Source organism: Saccopteryx leptura, chromosome 10, assembly GCF_036850995.1.
Source record: "Saccopteryx leptura isolate mSacLep1 chromosome 10, mSacLep1_pri_phased_curated, whole genome shotgun sequence".
In the NCBI taxonomy this organism is placed as follows: Eukaryota; Metazoa; Chordata; class Mammalia; order Chiroptera; family Emballonuridae; genus Saccopteryx; species Saccopteryx leptura.
The window spans coordinates 14,875,007-14,901,207 of record NC_089512.1 but is presented as its reverse complement, the minus strand read 5'-3'; the positions used below and the strand labels follow the sequence as shown (position 1 = coordinate 14,901,207).

General features: G+C 50.0%; 1 protein-coding gene across 1 annotated transcript in view; it reads left to right on the top strand.

Moving 5' to 3' along the window:
* The window catches only part of ITGA9 (integrin subunit alpha 9), a 352,967-nt gene that overhangs the window by 308,565 nt on the left and 18,201 nt on the right, over positions 1 to 26,201 (top strand). The window contains exons 24-27 of the mRNA XM_066350935.1: positions 5,411 to 5,536; positions 8,843 to 8,962; positions 13,093 to 13,194; positions 25,951 to 26,070. Of these exons, the coding sequence (XP_066207032.1) occupies positions 5,411 to 5,536; positions 8,843 to 8,962; positions 13,093 to 13,194; positions 25,951 to 26,070 (468 nt within the window). The remainder of the gene's footprint in view (positions 1 to 5,410; positions 5,537 to 8,842; positions 8,963 to 13,092; positions 13,195 to 25,950; positions 26,071 to 26,201) is intronic.

The following is a 26,201-nucleotide window of genomic DNA, read 5'->3' as shown; positions in this document are numbered from 1 at the left end:
GAAATTCCTAGGCGTCTAGGCTACTGGCTGCTTCCTTTTGACCAAGGTCAAAACTGGAAGGGATGGCTTCCCTCTACCACCACCCCTCTGTGACTTCCGCCTCACCCCCCATCCTCGGGCTCCGTGTCCGAGACTCTGGAAAGGCGGTGACAAGCAGATCTCTGGAGCTGGGTGGGCTACCTTCCAACCTGGCTCCGCCCCCTGCCCCTGGCGGACCTCTGGCAGGCATCTGGCCTGCCTTTGCCTCTCGTCTTCTCGCTCTGTGAAAGGGGGTTAGTAACAGCACTCGCCCGACGCGACTGAGGACTGGATGAGTTCGTCTGTGTACAGCACTCAGAGCCTGGTCCACGGTAAGGGCCGCGCAAGTGCTGGGTACTGCTGTGGCTGTCACATTCAGGGCATGTGTGCACAGCTAACACACATGGAAAACATGCTTCCCTTTGATGGCCCCTCCAGGGACTGTGCTGCTCAGTTAGAGCTGAGGGAGCGTCTACAGCAGGATTAGCGGGTCTGAATCAGACCCGGGTGGCTCCAAGCAACCTTCAGTCTCCCTTTGAAAGAGAGCCACCCTGAACCTCCCAGAACACAAAACAAAACAATTCCCGATTGAAGTGATTCCCGTGTAACCACAGTTGGGAGCACAACTGGCCGAGATTTTCATTCACCACAAACTCAGTCTCCGCTTCCCTTCTCCAGATTCCACTGGGGCCGATCAAATGTCACATCGATCACATCATGTCACCATCATCACCCTGTTCACAGGCCGACCCGGAGACTACAGGGGGGGGGGGGGGGGGGGGGAGGAAAACAGAGTTCTGAGCTAGGTCTCTGCCCTGCTGCCTTGGGGTGAGGCTTCGGTTGTTTCTCACCCCCTTGCCCTGCGGTTCCCAGCTCCCTGCCTTCTGTGCTGGGCTTCTGTGGGGAGGGTGGCGCCCCGCCTACCCTCCGGAGCCTGTCAGTGAAACCGGCTGGCTTGGGGCTCTGCTCCCACGCTTTCTCTCCTGGCCTAGAAACCCAGCATACCAATCCGCAGAGCCGGGAGGTACTCTGCCCTTACCCCTGATGTTAATTAGGACAGATGCATCCTGCAGGACTGAGAGGTTCTGCTTTTCTAAAACCTAGACCAAATGTGTTCGGGTGGCCAGGCTGATCCTCTTGGCAGAGGCGTGTGTTCGCCACAGGGCTGCAGAAGGACCGTTTTCCAGTGACCTTTCAGCAAATGTCCATTCCAGGAGACAAATGGGGATATGGGGACCCACTGGCTTCAGCGTGGAATGCGATTAAGCTGAGAACGTGAGCACACATTCAAATTCTCAGATGCTCAGTGAGCAAAACGCTTTCCATCTGCGACGTGCTGTGTGTGCCTCAACAGAGAGCAGCCCCCAAATATCCCAACCCCCCACTTCCCCGATGAGGTAAAATTAACAAACTCTTGGCCAGCTTAATAGAAATCAAAACTGTACCTGCCTTTGAGGTGAGGGATGGGAACTGGCTCTGGAAGGGGGCCAGAGGGAACGTTCTCGACATGTCCTGTACCTTCCTTGTGGCGGTAGCTACGTGGGTGATTTCATTTGCCAGAAGTCATCACACGGAACCCTTAAGATCTTTGCACTTTAGTGACTGTAAGTTTTACCTCGATACCAAGTCATAATAATGAATTAAATAAGATCTACTCATAACGTTGAACCTAATCAGGTAGTTGCATACAGTCGCCCTCTCCCCCTTATCTGTGGTTTTGTTTTCCATGGTTCCCCATGGTTACCCCACGGTCAACCGTGGTCTAAAAATATTAAATGGAAAAATTCGGAAATAAACAATTCATGAGTTTTAAATCACACACCGCTCTGAGTCGCATGAAGGCATCTTGAGCCGTCCCCCTCCAACGCACCTGGGACACGAGTCATGCCTTTGCCCGGCAGATCCACACTATGTACGTCAGCTGCCTCTTAGTCACTAGTAGCCATCTTGGTTATCAGATGGACTGTCCTGGCATATCACAGTGCTTGTGTTCGATAATGGCCCCCAAGCACAAGAGTAGTAACGCTAGCAATTCGGATATGCCAAAGAGAAGTTGTGAAGTGTTTCCTTTATGTGCAAACGTATGTATGTATGTACACGGAAAAACATAGCGTACGTAGGGTTCAGTACTACCCACAGCTGCAGGCGTCCACTGGGGTCTTGGAACATACCTGCCTAGATAAACAGGGACTACTGCACTTAAAATTATATACAAATAATACATATATTAATTTACATTACTCTTCCCGTTCACACATTTTACAAAATGATTTTATGCAAATACACATCTTTCACGATCAATGTATATGACTAAGCCACTTTTTTAGTTGACAATTTTCCAGAGCATATCATCTTCCATTTGTCCAATTTATTTGAAATACAGAACATTTTGAATCCATATTTAAGGCTGAAATTGTCTTGAAAGCCACAAATACCCATTTGTATAATATAGCAGCAATTATATTTCTCACTTGTCTGATAAGGTAGTTACTCACAATCCTCACTACGTAAGCAACATAGGTTTTGCTTTCTGAAATGAGCTTTCAAATATTGATCACAATGTAGAATACAGTTGTACCCCAGGAATAATCACTAACTTTGTGTTAAATCTCACTGCTTCCCTCCCATTAGTTCCCTCTAGTGACCTCGGAAAGCATCCAGAACCAACTGACTGAGACCAGTTCAGGCTGGTGTGTCTTCCCAGACTGTGGTTCAAATCATGCAATCGAGAGAATGTTGAATTATCAGATACTTTTTAAAGAACAATAAGTCATAAACTCTGAGAGATTTGTAAAGGCAACACTCTTTTTCTAATAATTTAAGAACATAGATCCTTACCTTATTTTCAGGTATATACGACATAGTAAATGCTGGAATGTATGTTCAGACCAAAGATAAAATAGAGGTTAATTTAGCGAATTTGGGAGTCTTGTTTTATAGTTCATTATTAAAAGATTAACATTGTTAGCTTAAGTTAGCAGTTTATTTGTGTGAAAATTTTAAACTAAATCTCCCATGAATGAGAAGTTAAAAAACCCTTCAATAGGGCCCTGGCCGGTTGGCTCAGTGGTAGAGCGTTGGCCTGGCATGCAGGAGTCCCGGGTTCAATTCCCGGCCAGGGCACACAGGAGAAGCGCCCATCTGCTTCTCCACCCCTCCCCCTCTCCTTCCTCTCTGTCTCTCTCTTCCCCTCCCGCAGCCGAGGCTCCATTGGAGCAAAGTTGGCCCGGGCGCTGAGGATGGCTCCATGGCCTCTGCCTCAGGTGCTAGAATGGCTCTGGTTGCATCAGAGCAACACCCCAGATGGGCAGAGCATCGCCTCCTGGTGGGCATGCCAGGTGGATCCTGGTCATGCGCATGCGGGAGTCTGTCTGACTGCCTCCCTGTTTCCAACTTCAGAAAAATACAAAAAAAATTTTTAAAGTCCTTCAATAAATTCAAACTATATGCTATCTCTTACTCAAGGGCATTAAAGATAGGAGAGTTCAAACAGGTGCTTCTGCTCAGAAATGGAATTGTGAACACAATCCTAAATTATGTATTATTAATAATTATCAATAATTTTGTGACTTGACCTTAAGTCATGGCTAAGTGTCCAGCTTCAACCAGTGTGATATGATAATATATAAAGATGACCTTGTTTTTCCAATGGTTCCTCAATTTAGTCATTAAAAATTATGTTGTTTTAAAGAAGTCAACATGGAAGACCATTATTGTTAGTTTCTTTTTATTTTAATGTTGCTGTTGCTCAGGTCTATTGCTCTTGATGTCAGAAGCAAAATCAAGTCATTTACCAAGAGCTCAAATCATTTACCAAGAGCTCACTGGGCATATAAGCTCCTGTGTGGCTCAGTGTAACAGCTACCCAACCGTTTTTGTTTTGTTTTTGTAGTAGAACCCTGGTTTTATTTATTTATTATTTTTTTAAATAAATTTTTATTAATGTTAATGGGATGACATTAATAAATCAGGGTACATATATTCAAAGAAAACATGTCTAGGTTATCTTGTCATTAAATTATGTTGCGTACCCCTCGCCCAAAGTCAGATTGTCCTCCGTCACCCTCTATCTAGTTTTCTCTGTGCCCCTCCCCCTCCCCCTAACTCTCTCCCTCCCTCCCGCGTCCTCCCTCCCCCCACCCCTGGTAACCACTACACTCTTGTCCATGTCTCTTAGTCTCGTTTCTATGTTCCACCAATGTATGGAATCATGTAGTTCTTGTTTTTTTCTGATTTATTTATTTCACTCCGTATAATGTTAACAAGATCCCACCATTTTGCTGTAAATGATCTGATGTCATCATTTCTTATGGCTGAGTAGTATTCCATAGTGTATATGTGCCACATCTTCTTTATCCAGTCTTCTATTGAAGGGCTTTTGGTTGTTTCCATGTCTTGGCCACTGTGAACAATGCTGCAATGAACATGGGGCTGCATGTGTCTTTACGTATCAATGTTTCTGAGGTTTTGGGGTATATACCCAGTAGAGGGACTTCTGGGTCATAAGGTAGTTCTATTTTCAGTTTTTTGAGGAACCACCATACTTTCTTCCATAATGGTTGTACTACTTTACAGTCCCACCAACAGTGGATGAGAGTTCCCTTTTCTCCGCAACCTCTCCAACATTTGCTATTACCCGTCTTGTTGATAATAGCTAATCTAACAGGGGTGAGGTGGTATCTCATTGTAGTTTTGATTTGCATTTCTCTAATAACTAATGAAGATGAGCATCTTTTCATATATCTGTTGGCCATTGAACCCTGGTTTTAAATGCCGTTGTATGTGGTTGAAGCTCCAGGTGGGGCAGGGATGGGGCCTCGAGCAGTCCTGCTGGATACCTCTGCTCTCTCAGGAGACTACAAAAGGGTTTTGCAGCACTCTCAGGGTGCCAGGGAACACAGTGCAAACACCTCTGGCAGTGGACCATGCATAAAGGTTTGGTCTCAGAAGACCTGGGTTCAAAACCTGCATTCCAGACCCAGTGATTGTTGGCAAGTGGCTTAACCTGAATCTCCTTTTCATTGTCCAGACAAAGAGCACGCGTGCTTATCCCAGGGAGTTTAAAGATACTCGGGAATGTGCTTTGGAAACCAGGAAGTGTAGGTTTATTTTGTTCCTTAAGTCTTACTGTTTCCTAGACACATCTCATTTGCATGTTGTGTGCCTTCTCGTCTCAATTGTTTAAGGTCTGAGGACCCACTTTTTCTATTGTTCGGCCACGTTGATGCGACTACTTTTGCCCTTGGCTTTTCAGCCCTTGTGGTTCAGTGGAGAATGGACAGGAGGGAAAGCTGACTTTGGACGTGACTGCTACCTCCTCTGTGGTAAGAGACTCCATGCTCGATGTCTAGTCCTGGATGGACCACTCTGACAGATTTCTTCTCGTTTGCAGGTGGGCCAAGAGAAGGGAAACTGTTCTTTCCACAAAAACCCAACCCCCTGCATCATCCCTCAAGAACAAGAAAATATCTTCCATACTATATTTGCTTTTTTCACAAAGTCTGGAAGAAAAGTCTTGGTAAGAATTTGCTTTCTGGTTGGGTCAACATGGGTGGTCCTCACTAGTAAGGCAGGTCTGAGATGGGAGGCCAGTTTTCTATTTGGCATTTATGATTTCCCGAATCTGGTTTTAATCATTTGGCTTTGAAAGTCACAAGGACTGTGGTCAGCTCCTCTTTTTCAGCCTGAGGTTTCAATCAGAGTGTTAAATTGACATTTCTAGTTGCATTGCCTGGCAAAGGGGAACCCTTTGCAACCCACCAGGCATGAAATAGTAAAACATTTCTCCAACAAGTGGGAGTATAATCAAGCGTGACGTTTCTGGTACAATCACTTTGGAAAACCGCTGGACAGTATCTATTAAAACTAAAGCTATTTGGGCCCTGGCCAGGTAGCTAAGTTGGTTAGACTCTAACCAACATGGTATGGTCCCAACATACCAAGGTTGCAAGTTTGATCCCTGGTCAGGCCACATACAAGAATCAACCAATGATGGCATGAATAAGTAGAACAAAATCGGTGCTTCTTTCTCTCTTTCTCTCTCTCTCTCTCTTCCTCTCTAAAAAGCAACCAATTAAAAACACACAAATTCCCGGGCAGGGCATACAGGAGAAGTGCCCATCTGCTTCTCCACTCTTCCCCCTCTCCATTCTCTCTCTCTCTCTCTTCCCCTCCCACAGCCAAGGCTCCACTGGACAAAGTTGGCCCAGGTGCTGGGGATGGCTCCGTGGCCTCTGCCTTAGGCGCTAAAAAAAATGGCTCTGGTTGCAATGGAGCAACGCCCTAGAGGGGCAGAGACTCGCCCCATAGTGGGCTTGCCGGGTGGATCCTGGTCGGGTGCATGTGGAGTCTGTCTCTCTGCCTCCCCGCTTCTCACTTCAGAAAAATACAAAAAGATTTAAAGATGCTTGTGTCCTGTGGCCCAGGAATTCCACTCCCAGGTATATCTCCAAAAGAAATGAGTACTTGTATCCCCCCCCCCCCCCAAAGACATGGACTAGAATCACAGTCATCTTATTATAGCCAAAAGCCGGGAACAATTCAAATATCCATCCACAGGAGAGTGAGTTAAACAATTGTGGCACCGTCATACACTGGAATATTATCACAGAGCCAAAGAAAACTGCTGCACACAACAACATGAATGAAGAATATTCTAGACCAGCGGTTCTCAACCTGTGGGTCGCGACCCCAGTGGGGTCGCCTAAAGCCATCGGAAAATACATAATGCATATCAGGTATTTACATTCCGAATCATAACTGTAGCAAAATTACAGTTATGAAGTAGCCACCAAAATTATTTTTTGGTTTGGGGTCACCGCAACATGAGGAACTGTATTGCGGGGTCACAGCATTAGAAAGGTTGAGAACCACTGTTCTAGACAGAATATTTGGGTGGCAGAGCTAGAGGCAAAAGGACACATACTGTACAGTTTCACTTATATGAAGTTCAGAAAGAACCAAACTGTCCATGGCGATGGAGGTCAGGACACTGGTTACTTTTAAAGGGAATATCAACAGGAGGGGGCATGAGAGAAGCTGCTTAGGTACTGGACATGTTGTACGTCTGCCTCTGGGTCTAAGCATATGTAAAACTAGATCAAGGTGAACCCTTCAGATTTCATCTGTTTGCTGTGAATAAGTTACACCCCAGTTCTTTTTAACTGCAGGTAGTGAAGGTGGAATCGTATGCTTTTCCAAGCCTCCTTACCCCATATCTTCGAACCCGTCTCTTTAACTTCTTATTTCAGCCGAGGCACATCTCATAATGTGTTTGTGGTTTTGTTTTGTTTTCCTGTGGAAGCAGTAGGGCTGTTTGCCTCTTGAAATGTTGGTCTGTTTTATTTTTAACTTACATAAGGCTGAGAATACAACTACTTTTAAAAAGCCCTTAGAATTGTTAGGTGTAGTGGTATCTAGTTGTTTGACAGATACAACTCTGTATCTGGTTGAGAATTTTACCCTACATACAAGGCATCATGAAGGTATGTGTGGCCTGACCAGAGGGTGGCATAGTGGATAGAGCATTGGCCTGGGACTCTGAGGACCTTGGTTCGAAAACCTAGGGTTACCGGTTTGAGTGTGGGGTCACTGGCTTGAGCGTAGGATCATAAACATGACCCCATGGTTGCTGGCTTGGGCCCAGATGTCACTGGCTTGAAGCCCAAGGTTGCTGGCTCGAAGCCCAAGGTCGCTGCTGGCTTGAGCAAGAGGTCACTTGGCTGGAGCCCACCCCACACCCCCCCACCCCCATCAATGCACATATGAGAAGCAACCAATGAACAACTAAGGTGACACAACTACAAGTTGATGCTTCTCATCTCTCCCTTCTTGTCTGTCTATTCCTGTCTGTCTCTTTCTCTCTCCCTCTCTCTTTCTCTCTCTCTCGTGCTAAAAGAAATTTAAAAAATAAAAAATAAAATTATGTGTGTACATTTTGGATCCTACAGTAAAACAAGAGAATTCCTCTTTTAACTTAAATTTGAAATACAGGTTTATATTGATAATTTATGTATTTTCTTGGTGTGTTTTTCTTCTGTTTTATTGAGTCATATAGCTCCTTAGCCCTCTAATCTGCCCTACCTAAAAAAATGGACATGAAAGTGTATCTGCCACTGCACAGGTCGAAGGAAATTACATCGTGTAGGGCAGGGGTCCCCAAACTTTTTACACAGAGGGCCAGTTCACTGTCCCTCAGACCGTTGGAGAGCCAGACTATAAAAAAAAAAAAAACTATGAACAAATCCCTATGCACACAGCACATATCTTATTTTAAAGTAAAAAAAAAAAACAGGAACAAATACAATATTTAAAATAAAGAACAAGTAAATTTAAATCAACAAACTGACCAGTATTTCAATGGGAACTATGCTCCTCTCACTGACCACCAATGAAAGAGGTGCCCCTTCTGGAAGTGCGGCGGGGGCCGGATAAATGGCCTCAGGGGGCCGCATGTGGCCCACGGGCCGTAGTTTGGGGACCCCTGGTGTAGGGAATACATCTTGTGTTCAAAACCCATAAGAAAAACGCCTTCGGAATACGTAAATGTGTTTCTTTTTTAAAAAACAATTATTTCTCCTTGCAGAATCCCATTTTTGGTAGGGTAGCCAGTGAACTGCTTTCTCCCAGTTGCTTGACTTGAAGGCACGTTCTGGTGCCCATTGAGCACGAGATCCTTCCATTGCCCTCTGGTGGCGGGAAGAATGATCACATCTTCCTGTGCGGTTCCTCTGCCTGGAGTTGTCTCAGTCTCCAGACTAGAAGCACGTGGAGCCTCCTCCATAGATTGCCGTGCGTTTGTCAGTTCTCTGACTTCTCTTCTCAGGACTGTGAAAGACCGGGAATTTCTTGCCTCACAATGCACTGTAACCTGAGTGCGCTTGCTAAAGAAGAAAGTCGGACTATAGACATTTACATGCTGCTGAACACAGAAATCCTGAAGAAGGTAAGTCTCCCCCGAAACTGAACCTTCGAGGTTCATTTAAAAAGCATTTGAATTGGTTTCTCATGACCCTCTGCCTGCCCCTTTAAAAAAAACTCTCCGGCGAATTCTGCTGGAGGATGCCAAGGAAAAAAAAAACACGAGACCCTCTCGCTGTTCGAAGTGTGATCTCACAGATCGGCAATGTCAGCCTCACCTGGGAGCTTGTTAGAAATGCGGAACCACGGACTCCACCCAGGCCTGCTGAGTCGGCATCTTCATTTCAACCAGCTGTTCCGTTGGCACAGTTTGCTCTGACGACGTCAGCGTGCATCAGAATCACCTGGAGACCTTGTTAAAACGCGGGTTCCTGGGGGTGGATTCTGAGATGCTGTATTTCTGACCAGTTCCCAGGTGACGCCAGAACTGCTGGTCTGGGGACCCTGTTTTGGATAAGGGTCGGCAAACCTTTTCGGTAAAGGACCAGTAGGAAATATTTGAGACTTGTGGGGCCGTCCTGTGTGTGGCCACGGCCCAGCTCTGCCATGGTTGTGAAAGCAGCCCATAGGCCACACTCAGACAGACGGGCACGGCTCTGTTCCAATAACACTTTGACAAAAACAGGCAAAGGGGCCGGGCTTGGCCCTTGGGTTGTCATTTAGATGACACCTTGTTTTGGGCCCTGGCCGGTTGGCTCAGCGGTAGAGCGTCGGCCTGGCGTGCGGAGGACCCGGGTTCGATTCCCGGCCAGGGCACATAGGAGAAGCGCCCATTTGCTTCTCCACCCCCCCACCCCCCTCCTTCCTCTCTGTCTCTCTCTTCCCCTCCCGCAGCCAAGGCTCCATTGGAGCAAAGATGGCCCGGGTGCTGGGGATGGCTCCTTGGCCTCTGCCCCAGGCGCTAGAGTGGCTCTGGTCGCGGCAGAGCGACACCCCGGAGGGCCAGAGCATCGTCCCCTGGTGGGCAGAGCGTCGCCCCTGGTGGGCGTGCCGGGTGGATCCCGGTCGGGCGCATGCAGGAGTCTGTCTGACTATCTCTCCCGTTTCCAGCCTCAGAAAAATACAAAAAAATAAATAAATAAAATAAAATAAAATAGATGACACCTTGTTTTGGAGAACTCCCAACTTCTGAACCTCGGCGCACTTTGCTCTTACGAGTTTATCAAACATGGTTCCTAAAAAATACCTCTGTCAGTGAATCAGTGGCCCTTAAAAGAAAGCATACAAATTCACCATGATTTATTTTGACGTAAGAGCTGCTGAGTATGAAAGGCCACATCCAACAAGATGCTTGAAAAATAATCACACATGAAGATAAAACTAAATATGCATGTTAGCCGCAGAGATTCTATTTATTTTCCTTTGGAAAAACAACGTTAAATATGTCAGTCTGTATAAACGTGTCAGCGTGTGAATGAATATCCTTAGGAAAGTCATTCCAGTGTTATTTTTTAAATTAGGCATGGCAGTCACGCGCTGACCTGAGAAGTCCCGGGGAATACGGGGTGTTTCCCCACTTCCCGTGTGGAGCGGTTCAGCCCCTCCACGCCCGTGGGGAGCCGTGTGCAGTTCTGTTTTCTCTGATTTCTGGGGGTTGGGGGTTGGGGGGAGAACTGGTTTGGGACATGTTGGGCTCATCCAGCAGAGCTTCCCTGTTGTACCTGTCCCTTGAAAAAGGACCGTGTGGACCGTGTGGTAAAAGTACCCTTTGACCATCCTGTGATTCCGGCAGGGAGTCTGGAATCCCCACATCACAGCAAGTGCCTTCCTGGCGTGGGTCCCCAGGTCTGTTGAGGGATTGTGATTTTGTACACTGCCCCAGCCTGTCTTTGTTCTTGACAAATGGCCCGGGTGACAGCTTTATGCCCCGGGCCACACTCGCCGCTGTGGACAGAGCCCTGAAGTTGGCGCCGATGGCGGGAGACCTCTCTGATTGCTCCTTCGCCCTGAGCCCACATGGCTGCCGCCAGCGCCGCTGTCACTGTGCTTAACGCACTCGCTAGGCCCCCGGCGTCCACTGTCCACAGCCCTGTGGCTGGCTCCCCTGCCTCTCCCTCTCTCTCAGGGAACCCTGGAGGCCCTCTGCCAACCAGCGTCTGCACCCCGAAAGAGCAGAAAGGCATGGGGTGTTGGAGGGTCATTCTCCCTGCAAGTGCCTTTTCAGCAGAAACTGCAGGCCTAGAACAAGGCAGACCTGGAGTCCAGAGGAGGCCCCGGCAGCTCCTGGAGCTGGAAAGGCCGCCCGTGGGTCCCCTGAGGCCAGCGCGACCTCCCCCGGGGAGGGGAGCAGGGGATGGCTCTGGAGCTCCCCGGCCTCCCTCGGGATGTGGCCGGGGGCCAGCCTGGTGGTTCGCCCAGGCCTCCAGCGTGTTTATGTTCCTCTGACCTCAAGGTCTGGGCCCGGACAAGGGAATTTGAGGTTTTATTGTTCTGACCTTAACAAGTTTTCATTTGAAATGTAGGCTCTGAGTATTTTCATCATCAGAGGGTTTAGATTTCTTTGAAAGTCTCTTCTCCAGCAGGCTCGGGAGGCCTGTGCTGGGGCAGGCTCCTGGTCCGCTCGGCCTTGAACTTTGACCGCTGGCACCCTCGCTGTGGTCACTATTACCGTCACGATCGCCAGCTGAGAGGATGGGGGTTATTATTACTATCTCAGGTTGAAGCTGCAGTGTATCCCGACACCTAACACTACACCCTGCGCTGGGGCAGGCTCCTGGTCCGCTCGGCCTTGAACTTTGACCGCTGGCACCCTCGCTGTGGTCACTATTACCGTCACGATCGCCAGCTGAGAGGATGGGGGTTATTATTACTATCTCAGGTTGAAGCTGCAGTGTATCCCGACACCTAACACTACACGTTTATGAAGCTGCTCAAAGTGGTGCGAGATTATCTACATACAAAATGATTTACTGCTTACTGGGAGTTACCTGGAGCAGTGCCTTTGAGTGACAAGCCCCCCCCAGAGCCTTTCGAATATGTTTTATTGCTGTTTTTAAAAAGGGCAGCAGTCAGTGCATCACTCCCAGGTCAAGTACGCAGAGTGACACGTGCTCCCGGGAAGGTCTCTGTGGCTTCTTTGTCAGAGATGAGCAGGGGGCCCCCTCGAACTGTTCCCTACAGAGAGAGTCCTTCACTTCCATTTACGGTGGTGGGTTTAACCGGAAGTGGGTCAGAACTGGCCTCTGATACGGGCTTCCGTGCGTGGCAGGCATGCTGAGTAGATGTGGGTGGGTGCACGACACGACACTGGGATGGTAGCACCCCAGCCGCCCCCACAGGTGGGAAGCTAAATGCCCCAGTAGCTTGTCCTCTGTTTCCACGACTGAAGCCAGGCTGCCTCTCTGCTCCACAGCTCACACGCACCACTGGCCCAAGGTTCTGGTCCTTTCCGAAGCTATATTTTGCCAACCCCTGTCTTTGTCCAAATTCCTTCTCCATCCTGCCTTGGAGCCATTCTCTCATTTTCTAGATCAGTGGCTTTGACTCTGAGCCCACACCAAGGCTTCTGGCTGCATCGGGCCGGTGGGCGTTTCCTGAGTCTTAGAGGAGCCCGTGCCCGCCCCAGGCCCCTCAGCCTGCAGACCACAGCCCCATGTATAAGCCGGATGCTTCCCGCTTTGTCACGCCTCCATGAGGTATCATCCTCTTCCCAGGCTAAATGGCTTTTGAACCCAAAACATCATCATTCGAGAGCGAAGAAAAAGTTAAAAGTAACTCCTGGGAAGGGCTTGAGGGTTGTGGTCAGGGCAGGAAGAGGCTTGAGAATGTAAATCAAATGCCTTCTCTGGAATGCCAGGCCTGGCTTTGTTTTACACAATTAAACAGCTTTATTGACTCTCTGCTCTTTGTGAACTTGTCAATATCAATATCCAGATAGCTGGCTCTGTCCGCGTGGAAACCCGCGGCACACAAGCCGTCCTGTGGTGACGACTGACAGAGCTCCAGCGCTTTGCAGCATCCACCGGGATGTGAAAGGGTTCTCAACAGAGAGCCTGGAGCCCTCTGGTTACATGGGTGCCTGGGCTGGGGAGGTATCTCATCCAGGGGTACAAGTTCTGTCCGGTCCTCGTGGAATCTTGGCGTCTCGGTCCTGTCTGACCCCCCGCCGTGGACACTGAAGGGACTGACAGTGAAGTCACGTTGTTTCCCCCACAGGACAGCTCCTCCGTTATCCAGTTCATGACCCGTGCCAAGGTGAGAGTGGACCCTGCCCTGCGGGTGGCGGAGATCGCCGGCGGGAACCCAGAGGAGATGATGGTGAGTGGCCGGCCCTGGCTCAGCCCTCCTGGGGGGGGGGGGAGCGAGGGAGCCTGGGCGACTCGGTGCTGGAATTCGAGGGTGACGATGGTTTCTGAGCCAAGATGTCGGGGGGGGCGAGGGAACCTGGGTGACTCAGTGCTGGAGTTTGAGGGTGACCACGGTTTCTGAGCCAAGGTGTCAGCTTTGCGGTAGGCCCGGGGCCGTGCCTGCCTGGGCTTCCAGCCCCCTGTGGGGAACGCCTGTGGCCTGCTCCTGTTGTGCTCTGCTAGCATTGTTCTTCAGGGTGCCAGCATTCTGGGAACGCTCCCCGCTCTGACCAGCCAAAGGAAAAACAGTCTGGAAGGACCCTTGACAGGGCTTGGATTTCCACTGTGAAGCCAAGACTATTTTTGTCTCCCTCAGACCTTTCCCTGAAACCTCATCTGACTTCCCAATCAAATGGCTCCGTGGATAAACGCTGGATTAAAACAAGTTGTTTGAATAACTTCAAGAGGCCGCGTCCACACTGTCCGTCCTAGAACCTCCTCTTTCTTTTTTCTTTTCTTTTCTTTTTTTTTTTTTTAGGTGAGAGGAGAGGAGATAGTGAGGCAGACTCCCACATGCACCTGACCGGGATCCACCCGGCAAGCCCATCCCAGGGCCCATGCTCAAGTTCCAAGCAATTTTTAGTCCCTGTGGCTGACGCGCTCAGACCAACCAAGCCATACTCAGCACCCAGGGCCACGCTTGAACCAATGGAGCCATTGCAGGAGGGGAAGAGAGAGAGAGAAGGGGGAAAGGGAGGGAGAGAAGCCGATGGTCGCTTCTCCTGTGTGCCCTCACCGGAAACTGAACCCAGGACGTCCATACACTGGGCCGACTCTCTGTCCACTGAGCCACCGGCCAGGGCCCAGCACCTCCTCTTTGATTCTCTCCCTCCTCCCCGGTTCTCCATCAAATGCAGCTGGCACACAGGCCTCAGAGACGTGGGAAGTCGCGGCAGCCAGGAGAGGCTAGAGGGAAGCGGCCTTGGGATTTTACTGCCTGGGATGTGGCGGGAGGGGAGGCCCATCCTTTGACCCGCACGCTCAGATCCTAGGCACGTGGAACGGGGAGCCAGCAGCCCGTGAATGGGTCTGGCCAGGGAGCTGTGTAAGGATGCTGCCTTTCTGCCTCTCCTCCCTGGAATTTGTCTTGTGTCGAGGGAGACTTCACCCTCTTGTGGAAGAGTCAATGTTGCTGTGACAAATTTACAGAAATGATATGTTCATAAGGATTATTTACTTTAAAAAAAAAAGGTCGTTAACTTATTTTCTGATAACTACAGAGATACCACGTGTCTATGTGTTAGGACGGGATTGGACCAAAGCCCACTGTTAAAAGACCCTGGTTGGGAAGGGATCGTGTAGAAAATAGCCTTTGGGGACCTCAGGGGCCTCGCAGTCCTGCTGCTGTTGGTGGTGAGCAGCAGAGGGAGGCCACAGCCGGGACGGAGTGAATGCCGTGTGGACCTCTGAAGGGTGCGGGTATTAAAGCCGCCCCAGGACCGGACCCGGCCACTCGGGACGCAGAGCAGGGCAGGATGGTCAGATACACGGGCTTCCTCCTCTGTCCACGCCGAGCAGCTGGCCCAGCGGTCATTTCACTCATAGAAACTGAAGGGGATGGAGCGGGTGACGCTGCAGTCCTTCCCTTCGCTTCCAAGGCCCTGTTCTCCCGGATGGTCAGGCCTTTCAGCCTGGCTTTGGCCTTCTCCTCCCTGCCTTTGAGCCTTTTCACTGCTAATGCAGACCTTCCCCTGGGAAGTGAAGGAGAGTGGGGTTCACTACTCACTGCCATAGCTCTGGTTAAAGTCGTACAGAATGAGCCTGGCCTGTGGTGGTGCAGCGGATAAAGCCATGACCTGGAATGTTGAGGTCGCCGGTTCGAAACCCCGGGCTTGCCCGTCAAGGCACATACAAGAAGCAACTACTATGAATTGATGCTTCCCGCTCCTCCCTCTCCTTTCTCTCCCTCTCCCTCCCTCCCTCTCTCTCTCTCTCTCTCTCTCTCTCTCTCTCTCTCTCCCCCACCCCCCTCAAAATTCAATAAATAAAATCTTCAAAAAAAATAAAAGTCTTACAGAATGAAATTCCTGCCCCGCATAGGAGACTTGGAATGTTCTGGTAGACCACAGTGTTCCCAATCGACAGCTAATGGAAGTAATTAACAGGTTTCCTACAGGTGGAACCCTCGTGTAGATTTAAAATAATAAAAAAAAATCTGTCACTGGGAACGCTGCCTTCGATTAGAACCCTGAGCTGTGTGTGGGGTGCAGGAAGACGTTGCTTAACATCCCATTGTTGGATACCGAGTCATCTGTCCGCCCCCAAAATACCACTTCCATTAATTACCGTTCTGTTTTGAGCACTGTGGTGAGATTTGCATTATTAAGCGTTCTTTGGAAGAAGCTCTCGTTTTCCCAAGAAAAAAGTCATATTCGTCATAATCCCGCAACGCCCCCTTCTCCCTCCTGTCCCTGACTTTGCCTTTTCTTTTTATTTATCTATCTGGTTAGTTTTTAACTCTTATTTATTGATGTTAGAGAGAGAGAGAGTGAGAGAGAGAGAGAGGGATAGAGGGAGGGAGGGAGAGAGAGAGACAGACAGGAACATCGATCTGCCCCTGTCTGTGCCCCGACCAGGGATCAAACCCTTAACCTTGGCCTGTTGAGACAACGCTCTAACCAACTAAGAAACCCGATCAGGGCCACGGCTTTGCCTTTTCTATCCATCAGTTCAGATGAAGTTCTCCCATCTGTTCTCAACTTTCCTGGCAGAAGAAATCAATCTTTTCTAAGAAAGAAGGTTTGCCTTTTTGGAACAAACACATTCTTTCCTGTGTGAATGCCTGGCTCTCTGTTAGTCGTCCCTCCGAGGGGAAATTTCCATAGAAGGTAGCCACCACATTTAAATCAGGCAAAATGTCACAAGATTTTAGATTAGGCACCAAATCTGTATGGCCTTGGGATGAACAGGAAGTGTACTCGCATCTGGTGACAGGCAGGGTGGGGATGAGAGGAAGAGAACAAGCCAGTTTTTAACCACATCCAAGTCCACACGGTGGTTAGTGCAACTGACAGGGAAATCAAATAATTTTCCTGTGACTCTTTGTGTCTTTTATTTTTATGCCATGGAATGAGCAGTGCTTTACAGAGCATGTAGGTGAATACCCAAAAATAGGTCTTGAGGCATTTTCCCTGTTTATGAATGAATAGATCTGGGGGTACTTCCCAGGTGGGGTGTTAGCATGTGTCCAAGTCCAACCACATCCAGCTTGCTTGGCATTGTATAGAGCCAAACCTGAGAATTCTAGGTGAGACCCGTAGACAGCGTTTGAAGCCAATAATATGTTGAATTTCCTATTCTATCCAACCCAACCTTGTACTTTTCAGGGAGAGTTGCCAACAATGGAGGTTATAAACTTCCCCGGGGCAAACAGAATCCACAGGGTCAGCTCTGCTAGTAGAAGCTGCCACCCCACACTGGACGCAGGCTGGTCGAGAGGCTTACATCAGTTACATAGCAAATCCTTTCCCTTGATATTTTAACCCTTGGAGTAGTGAGGTTTTTTGTTAACCCTTGAAGTGAGGACATACGTGAACATTCGTACTACTCAAAGGGTTAAAACAGCAGAATATATGAGAAATATAATACATACATCCCCAGATGGAGGAGTAAGTCATTGCCATGTGGAGTTTGGGCACCAGGCTGGGATTCCAGGTGCAGGCAGGTGGGGCTGGCGCTGCCTCATTCGGGCAGAACCAGGTGGAATAGAACCAGGTGTTAGCTCCCAGAATGCCAGGGAGGCTGGAGCAGCAGAGCGGGGATGTAGGAGGAGTCAAGACTCCCGAGGGCCAGAACCCCAGGCTCAGGCAGGCCGCAGGAAGAACCGGGACTGCTGCCCTGGACACCGCTGTCCCTGGATTCTCTTAGTCTCTGGCTCTGAAATTGGGCAAGAACCTCTCACTGGCTGAAGTTAGGTCCCTGTCACTAAGGGAACAGGCACCCCCAAGGAGAGAGGTTAGTGGCACTTTTGGCTGTTGTAGCACATAGCCTCTCCCTTGCCCCAGGATTCACACGGAGGAGGAGTCCCTTGCACTGGAAGTGGGTTCAGTACTAGGCGGCTACAAAGCAACCAATGTTCTTCCCACGTGCTTCTCTTATCCTGAGGGTCAGTATTTGGCCAGCCAACCCCCAGCCCTCCTTCCCGCCCCCATCTGAGCTCGAGTCCTTGTTCAACCATTTAGACCACTGTGTTGGTTTTAACTTTCTGAGCAAGCTGCAGCCTAATGAGAGAATATGAAAATATCTGTCCCAAGATGGTCGAGGAGCATTTGTGCCTTCTTCCTCTCTGTTTGGTTTTAAGAAGCAATGTGTTTGAATGAGCGGTGCTTCCTTGCTGATTTGACAGTGCAGATGCTTGGAGGCCCTCGGCGTCCGCCACGGTGCCTTCGCCTTCCTCACCCCTGACTCCCAGCCTGGTGTGCCTCCCCCGCCCCTGCAGCCACCCAGTCCCATGGGAAGGCACTGAGCCTTCTGGGATGAATGGGCCCGGACCAGTGCAAGGTCTCCAGGATGGGAAGGAAGTAATCAGTTGGTTTAAAGTATCTGTCAAAACTGCCCAGATGCCCTTGGAACACAACCAGCTCCTTCAGACGGGCCCTGGCTCTCGTCACCCCCGTCAGGGCTCTCCGTCTCAGGTCACATCAGCCCCAGAGTGCCCCAGAATGCCGCCTCATGGCCGTAGCCTCGCTCTCACTTCTAACTAAAGCTGCCGGGTCAAGCACTCTTTGATCAGGACGCAAGTCCCGGCTGCATTTCCTTTGAAGTCATTTAGATTCAATTCCCCGTCGCGGCCCCTCTGGTCTGACCTTCCCTCTGTGCGTAGGCAGCACTGTGGGTTCGAGTCCACCTCCCTCACGCCCTGCTGTTGGACTGTAGGGGTCAGGTCAGCTCTGTGAGCCTCGGTGTCCGCGGGGGAAAGCTGGTCTCTGCACCCTGAAGATCTCCTCCCCATCGTGCTCCCCACCATTGCCTCCCCACCAAAGACGTAAGCCAGAGAGACACCGCCTAACTCTCCCAGCAATGCCACTTACAGCGCCTCTGTCTTTTACTGCTTCTTGACTGCAAACTTTACAGTTTTTACCGTCACCAAGCAGACTGTGACCTGTACTGTACCGTTATGTGGCGCATTGCAGTTAAAATTACAGTCCACATAGCGAGAGAGTTTTTCCAACCTTGACCCTAAAGTTGCATTGAGATGTAGGATGAGGAAGGGTCATTGGATGGTCACCACCATCCTCAGCCTATACCATCATCAGAAGGTGATAGGTGGTCCTCCTGTCCTCACCCACCCCCCCCCACATGTGAGAATTAAATTATTATAATTGTAAGGAGTTGAGAAAAAGTCTGACATAGTTTGCCAAAGTACATGCATTGTTTTTCCTAATGGTCACCATTTGCTTGTTCATTGAGGGCTAGCTAAGGGCCAGGCACTGTACTAGGCCCTGGGGATGAAATAGGAAACAAAACAGACATTATCCCTGCCCTCCCAGAGCTGGCTGAGGGGACAGCAGACAGTAAACAAGAAGCAAAGTTTTATTTCAAATTGAGGCTAGTGCTACGGGAGTAACCTGCTATTGATTGAGGGGGGTCAGAGACTGTTTCTCTGAGGAAGCGGAGACTGAGAGGGCGAGAAGGCAGTGGCTTGCCCAGTATGGGGAAGAGTGTCCCAGAGGCGGTGGGGCCAGGGGCTGGATGAAGACCCCGACCACTTGCCACATTCAAGGCCGAAAGACCAGTGTGGCAGGAGCCTGGTGAGCAGTGAGGAAATCCACCGTGGAAGACAAGGGAAGACCTAGGTGGGGTCCGTGTCCTTGACACAAGGGAGCAGTAAAAAAACGGAAGCCATTCAAAGCTTCTGTTCTGAGCAGGGAATGGCATGCTCCATTGCATATTCTTTAAAAATCACAGACTAGTGCCCTGGCCAGTGACTCAGTGGACAGAGCCTCGTCCTGGCGTGCCAAGGTCGCAGATTTGATCCCTGACTGACCAGGGGGGCGTAAGAGAAGCAATCAGTGAGTACACAGCTAAGTAGAACGACTTGATTCTTTTCTCTCTCTCCCTGCCTCTCCCCCCTTCCCACCTCTCTTTCTCCCTTCCCCCCCTCCCTCTCTAAATTCAATGGAAAAAAATTTTTAGAAATCACAGGTTACTGTGTCGACAGTAGATTGTCGGGGCGGAGGGTAGAAATAAAGAGGGTAATTAGAACGTTGAGACTGTCACCTGGCAGAGACAGATGATGGTGGCAGAGAAGACAGAAGTGGACAGGCAGACTTATGTGAGTAAAGATGTGGCCATTTGTGTTCATCACACCTAGGGAATATCTGTCCGAAAGGGTTGGGAGAGATTGAATCACATCCCGACGCAAAGCTCCTTGCCTGGTGCCCCCACCCACCATTCTGTTAATAGTGGCGCTCTCTGCATAAAGACGGCAAAGACAGGGTGGACCCCTGGATGTGGTTATCTCCTGTGAACAAGGCATTATTACTCCCATTTTCTCTTGGGGAAACTGAGGCTCCACAAGGTAAGAAGACTACCCGCCTGAAGTGCCGCAGCTTTGCGATAGAAGAGCCACGACTGGCGGCCAGGTCTGCCCACGTACAAGCCCCGAGTCTTTCTTAATCCTCCTTCCCTCTGAGCAGTGCGGCCCCGTCGCCCTGCGCCCACACGCAGCGAGAGCCGCATTCTGAGCAGGAGGCAGGAATCAAGAGTCTTGGGTGGTAAACAGCTGGGCTTTTGTCTCAGGAGCGACCCTTGGCTCTGGGAGCCTCGGAAGCACATCGTGTTCAGACTTGGATGTCTGTTGACTCTGGAGCTCTTCCCTTTGTGGCCAGGTCCCTGAGCAGATGCACCCTACTCAGCAAGAGGAGAATTAGCGCTCCTCCAGGGCCCTGGATAGCTCGAGGTCAATGAGCTGCGTTTCCCTCCTCCCTCTGAAGAGAGGTTCTGCGGATTCTCAGGAGGAATAGATAGAAAACCTCTTGGCACCATGTCTGGCACAGAATAAGTTCTCAACAAAAGTGGCCTATTATTGCTCTGGCCGGTTGGCTCAGTGGTAGAGCGTCGGCCTGGCGTGCAGAAGTCCCGGGTTCGATTCCCAGCCAGGGCACACAGGAGAAGCACCCATCTGCTTCTCTACCCCTCCCCCCCTCCTTCCTCTCTGTCTCTCTCTTCCCCTCCTGCAGCCGAGGCTCCAGTGGAGCAAAGATGGCCCGGGCGCTGGGGATGGCTCCTTGGCCTCTGCCCCACAGAGCGACGCCCCGGAGGGGCAGAGCATCGCCCCCTGGTGGGCAGAGCGTGGCCCCTGGTGGGCGTGCCGGGTGGATCCCGGTCGGGCGCATGCGGGAGTCTGTCTGACTGTCTCTCCCCATTTCCAGCTTCAGAAAAATACCAAAAAAAAAAAAAGTGGCCCATTATTAACAACAGGGAAATTAGCACCAGCCCGGCTTACTCCTCTGCACATTCTAACAGCAAGGAGTTCAGGAACCCGGCACCCGGCAGGCATGGGCGTAGCTGACATCTCTATCCCAGTGCACACTTACGATGTTGATCTTGCCAAGCGCACGATTTATTTTCTATTCATTGATGTCATCTCCAGAAGTCTCCCTTCTCTCCCAAGCTGATGTGCTTTCCGGAGGCTGTGTTCTGGGAGTGATTCAGACACGGTGCGGCTGAGAACACTTCTCCCAGCCCCCACAACGCCTCCCCCCACCCCCACTCCCACTGGCTGTTAGGTGTAATCAGAAGCAGGTGCAAATGTCCTTCCTTGTCCCAGATGTTCTTCTCTTTCCACTTATTTTACATAAATTCCTTCCTCTGTGAGACACGTGTAATGCTGACTGCAGAGCGTGTCTTGCTGTTGTAACTGACCGATACTGACTGAACTGCCCCCTCCATAACTGGAAGACTTGAACCAGACGGACCCCACTGTGGTCATGTCCTCGGGCCTTAGGGAGACCTGAGCATTTCCAGCTGTGACACTAGGCATATTTGCAATGGTCAGAATGTGGAAGTTTCCAGAAACACAGGAGTGAATCAAAGCACTGTGGTTTAGTTTCACCAGCTGCCTCAGACTGGATGTTGGCTCCTGGTCATTTCCTGATGCCAGCTTGCCAATGTCAGGTGTAGTAAGCCTTACAGCAGCAGGCAGGATGCCCAGTGTCTGGGCTGTGCCATCACCCCCACCTGACATCTGTCCTCCCGAAAGGCTCTGTTCAGGCAAATCCTCACGCTCCTCAGTTTCTTGTTTGTGTAGCTGGCATCCAACACATACACCCTTCGTCTTCAGCCCGCGGCCACGCCGCCATCCATCCCTTTGCTGGTCAAACCTCTGCCCTCCCCGGCTCTCTGCCTCCTGCCACCCTCTAAAACCACCAGATTCCTCTTCATCCTCGGTCTTTTCTTTTTTCCTTTTCATACCAGAAAGACACATGGATCTCCCGGGGAAAACCACTTCCCCTGCAACCTCCTTCCTGGGGCTGTTTGTTCCTTGGACCCCCACATAAAGTTCTCCCTTCTAATCTACATCCATTTTGCAGCTAGACCTCTCTTTGCGACATTGTCACTCCTCTGGTTAAAATCCTCTGTTGGCTTCCCATTTCTCTTAAGATGTAGCATACAATTCTGAACGCGACTCCAGCCTCGCCTTGAACATCTTCCTCTGGCTTCTGGTTCAGTCTGTTTGCTCCAATCACAGTGCTGCCCCTTCCAGGCTCATTCCTGCCACAGGGCTTTTGCACATGCTACTCCTCCGCCTTGGAATGCTTTCCCTTCCCCTCTTTGACTACATAGGTGACTTCTTTAATTCTCAGCTCAAAGCAGGTTGTCAAGGAACCTTTCCTGCCCGCCATGCCTGTCTCAGTCTTTTATGACCATGAACCTTTCCTTTGGGGAACTTTCCAGAGTTTACACTTTTGCATTTATGTGTCTATTTGGCCAGGATCCCCTACAAGCAGGGAGCGCCATGAGCACAAAGACCAGCTGTTTTATTCATCAGTGAGTCCCCACAGTCCTTGGCAATAGTCAGTGCTACATACACATTTGTCAAATGGATGAATGCACAGGTGGGTGGGTGGATGGACCAACATATCAGCAGGTGGATGGGCAGATGGATGAATGGACGGCCAGGACTTCCCCCAAAGAAAGAACACTTGCAGATATATTTTTGAAGTAGAGAGAAGAGAAGCACAGTCAGAGGCTCCGGCTTCCAGCCCACCTTCTCTTTTGTTGCAGGCTGAGTCACATCCATGCTTCATCTCATGTTCCATAGAAATTACCGACTTGGTTCATTTCTGCGTTCGTGAATCATCACAGAATGACTCACTCCCGTGGTTTAGGTGACAGGAGAGCATGCATTTGAACCCTTGTTCTATACGAAGTCACCGTTTGCTGGAGTCCGTAGGCAGGAAGCTACATCATTACCTTTCAGACGGAGAAGGGCTTAGAACTGGGACCGTGAAGCACTCACTGTGGTTTTAAAACCAAGCTTTGTGCAGCCGGGGATTCCCTCGCTTTGGCTCAGGGGCTGCTGGGGCTGGGCTGGGGGTGGGAGGGGGACAGGGTTGAGAAGGGGGCCGAGCAAGTAGAGCTCTGGCTGCCCGTCTTCTCTACAACCAGAGAATCTGCTTTTCTCTGTTGTGTACACTGGGATGCTACAGTAGGTTTTCTCTGCTAAAAGAGGTTGGAAATTGCCATGTTTCCGAAAGCCCAGAGAAGGGTTCATTCTGCTGAAAAGAGAGGAGTGGGCAGACTTCTTGGAAGAGGAAGTATTGGAGCAGAGTCTCTCTGTTTAATTTTTTTTTTTAACTCAGCTTTATATGCTCAGTTTAAAAAAAAAAATTTTTTTAATTTTAAAAAGTGGAAATGAGAAAAAAACATCCATAATCTCATAAACCTTTTAGTTTTAAATTTTCTACTGTTTTTCTGCAAAGCGGAATTCTTCAGTATATTAAATTGATGATTTTTTTTTCACTCCACGTTATAACATTTATTATTTTCCCCCATGACATTGTCATGGTTTCAAAAGTATGCAGAGCTTGGCAATCAGGCAAAAAGATGATGTCCTTTCGATGGCATCTTGGAGCATCCTCTGTCCCCCTTTCTACTTCAGTGTGGTCATGGCCAGGCAGCTTTGAAATCACTGGAGGGCTTACTTGACACATGGACTCTCAGGCCCCAACCCCGCTGGCCGATTCCGATGGGAAGCCATCGACAGTGTCCGCCGAGAAGCGACACGGCGAGACCTGTGTTTTAGGAAGACACCAGCAGGGAGGCCTGTCCACGGCTCCCGCAACTGTGCTGGTCAGAGAAGACCGGACCTGAACCGGGGCAGCAACCGGGGATGGAGACAAGAGGACGGAGAGGAGAGCCACTTAGAGGCAGGCACAGGGGCTTGACCAGTGTCACCAGCTCATCCGTGGTAGAGACGAGACCTGCTTGTCCTGTCCGCCCCCCGGAGTCCGTGCTGCTGTTCCTCCCTCTGGGCTTTCAGCTGCGATGTGACGTCTCAGAACCGCAGGAAACCCAGGTCTGCACCCACAGATAAGTTTATCCGCGCTGCGATGTGCAGGCACCAGCTCTGCCGAAGCATCCAGCACACGTCCGAGAAGCGGAACGGCACCACTAACGATAATAAAAGATTAAGCACGCATTCCGGGGAAGTGACGGGGCATTCTTGTGCGATTTGCCAGACTAAACTGTAGCAGGATCTCTTCACTGACTGTATCCACAGAACCAGACCTCCAGCGTGGCTTCGCTGGGATGCAGATTTCTGACACTGAGGGGCAGGCAGTGCCCCCGAGACGCCGACAGCGTTACCCGAAGGGCTGGTCTTTCCAGCTGAGCCCTCTGAGCTCACCGCCTGCCTTAGCACTTCACTGTCAGCAGGAAGCTTCAGCAGATTTTACTTCAAGACCATGCACCAGGGTCTTAGATAAACTGCCTGACTTTCCCTTCCAGAACTCCGTGCACAGAGAGGAAACTGAGAGTAGCCTCTTGTTTGCCTGAAGTCACACTTTTGGCAATAGTGTCTCATGGTTCACCTGTGTAAGACACCACTAGAGGTTCTGAACACGGGAGATGATTCAACACACAGCTTTTTAGAGGCAAGAACCCAAAGGCATGACCGTGCCTTTAAAGACAGGAACCTCTCATCTGAACCAGACAGAAAACAGTGGGCTTATGATGACAGACTGTAGAGTCCATTTCTGTCCCACCACCTCCCATTCCCTCCTCCTCAGCATTGCCTCGTGTCTGACAGTCACTTTGTAACAGCTCCTGAACGGACAGGCTGGATAAACTGTGTGCTCACACAGTGAGATGCTATAAAGCAATGAGAATAAACGACCACAACCTGGCGGAAGCTTCCAAAGACAATGTTGAATTCCAGTTATGGCGGACAAAAGCAGGTGCAGCTAATCCAGGCTCTTAGAAGTCAGGGCCGTGCTACGCTTGGTGGGAGTTGTAACTGGAAAGGTGGGCGAAGGGGCCTTCGGGGGGGGGGGGCACTGGTCACATTTGATTCTTGATCTCTGTACTGGTTCTGTAGCTACATTGAGCATTCAGTATGTGAAAATTCAGTGAGCTGTGCACTTAGGTGGGGTATACTTTTTTCCTATGTATAGTAGATGTCAGTTAATACAGTGTGTCTGTAAAGTCATGGTGCACTTTTGACCGGTCACAGGAAAGCAACAAAAGACGATAGAAATGTGAAGTCTGCACCAAATAAAAAGAAAACCCTCCCAGTTTCTGTAGGATGATGTGGCAGCATGTGCGCATGTGCAGATGGTGACATAACACCGTGTATACAGCGGAGCAGCCCACGGCCATGCCAGTCGAGATGTGGACGGTACAGAGGAAAGTTCAGTGTGTTCTGTGGCTCGCTAAATTCGAATCCGTGACCAAAGTGCAACGTGAATATCGGTGCATTTATAACGAAGCACCACCACATAGGAATAACATTACTCGGTGGGATAAGCAGTTGAAGGAAACCAGCAGTTTGGTGGAGAAACCCCGTTCTGGTAGGCCATCAGTCAGTGACGAGTCTGTAGAGGCTATACGGGATAGCTACCTAAGGAGCCCTAAAAAATATGTGTGTGAGCCCACATCGAACTGCACTGAATAGGTATGAAACTGGGAGAGTTTTCCTTTTATTTGGTGCAGATTTCACATTTCTATCGTCTTTTGTTGCTTTCCTGTGACCGGTCAAAAGTGCACCATGACTTTACAGACACACTGTAGTCTTTAAAAGTTAAAAGAGTAGCCAACCACGCACAACCTCAAATAAATCTCCCTTCCAGCACTGATGATGCTAATAGGAACCCGTCCATTTGTCAAGCGTCGGCTCTGCCAGGAGCTTTGCGAGGGGTCTACTGCATTATCCCCTAGCATTTTTCTGGGGAGGTGCTGCTCTACCCCTGTTTTGCAGATGAGAAAAATGAGAGTCAGAGAGGTAAAGGACCTTCCCCAAGGTCACACAGCTAGTGAACATGTGTTTGCATTTCCATTCCCAGAGCAGCTGTTGTGTTTTGTAGGCGGTTTTCTTTCATTTGTCTTCAGGTGGGAAGGAACGGTTCCTGCCCTAGTTCACTCCAAATGCCAAGGTCAGGCTGGGCTCCATCACGCCAGGGGCACTTCCCATGGGAAACATTCTCACGGGCGCTTTGCTTCCTAGGTGGTCTTCGAGGCCTTGCACAACCTGGAGCCCCGTGGCTACGTCGTGGGGTGGATCATCGCCATCAGTTTGCTGGTGGGAATCCTCATCTTCCTGCTGCTGGCCGTGCTGCTCTGGAAGGTGAGTCTGACGATCGCAGGCCCTCGTGAGGGCCCCGCCTGTGGGTGCCCGGCCCTCCTGCCTCTGCAGCGTTGGAGCCTCTTGGAAGAGGATTCCCGTTGGAACTTTCTCCATGGTGCAGGTACAACCGA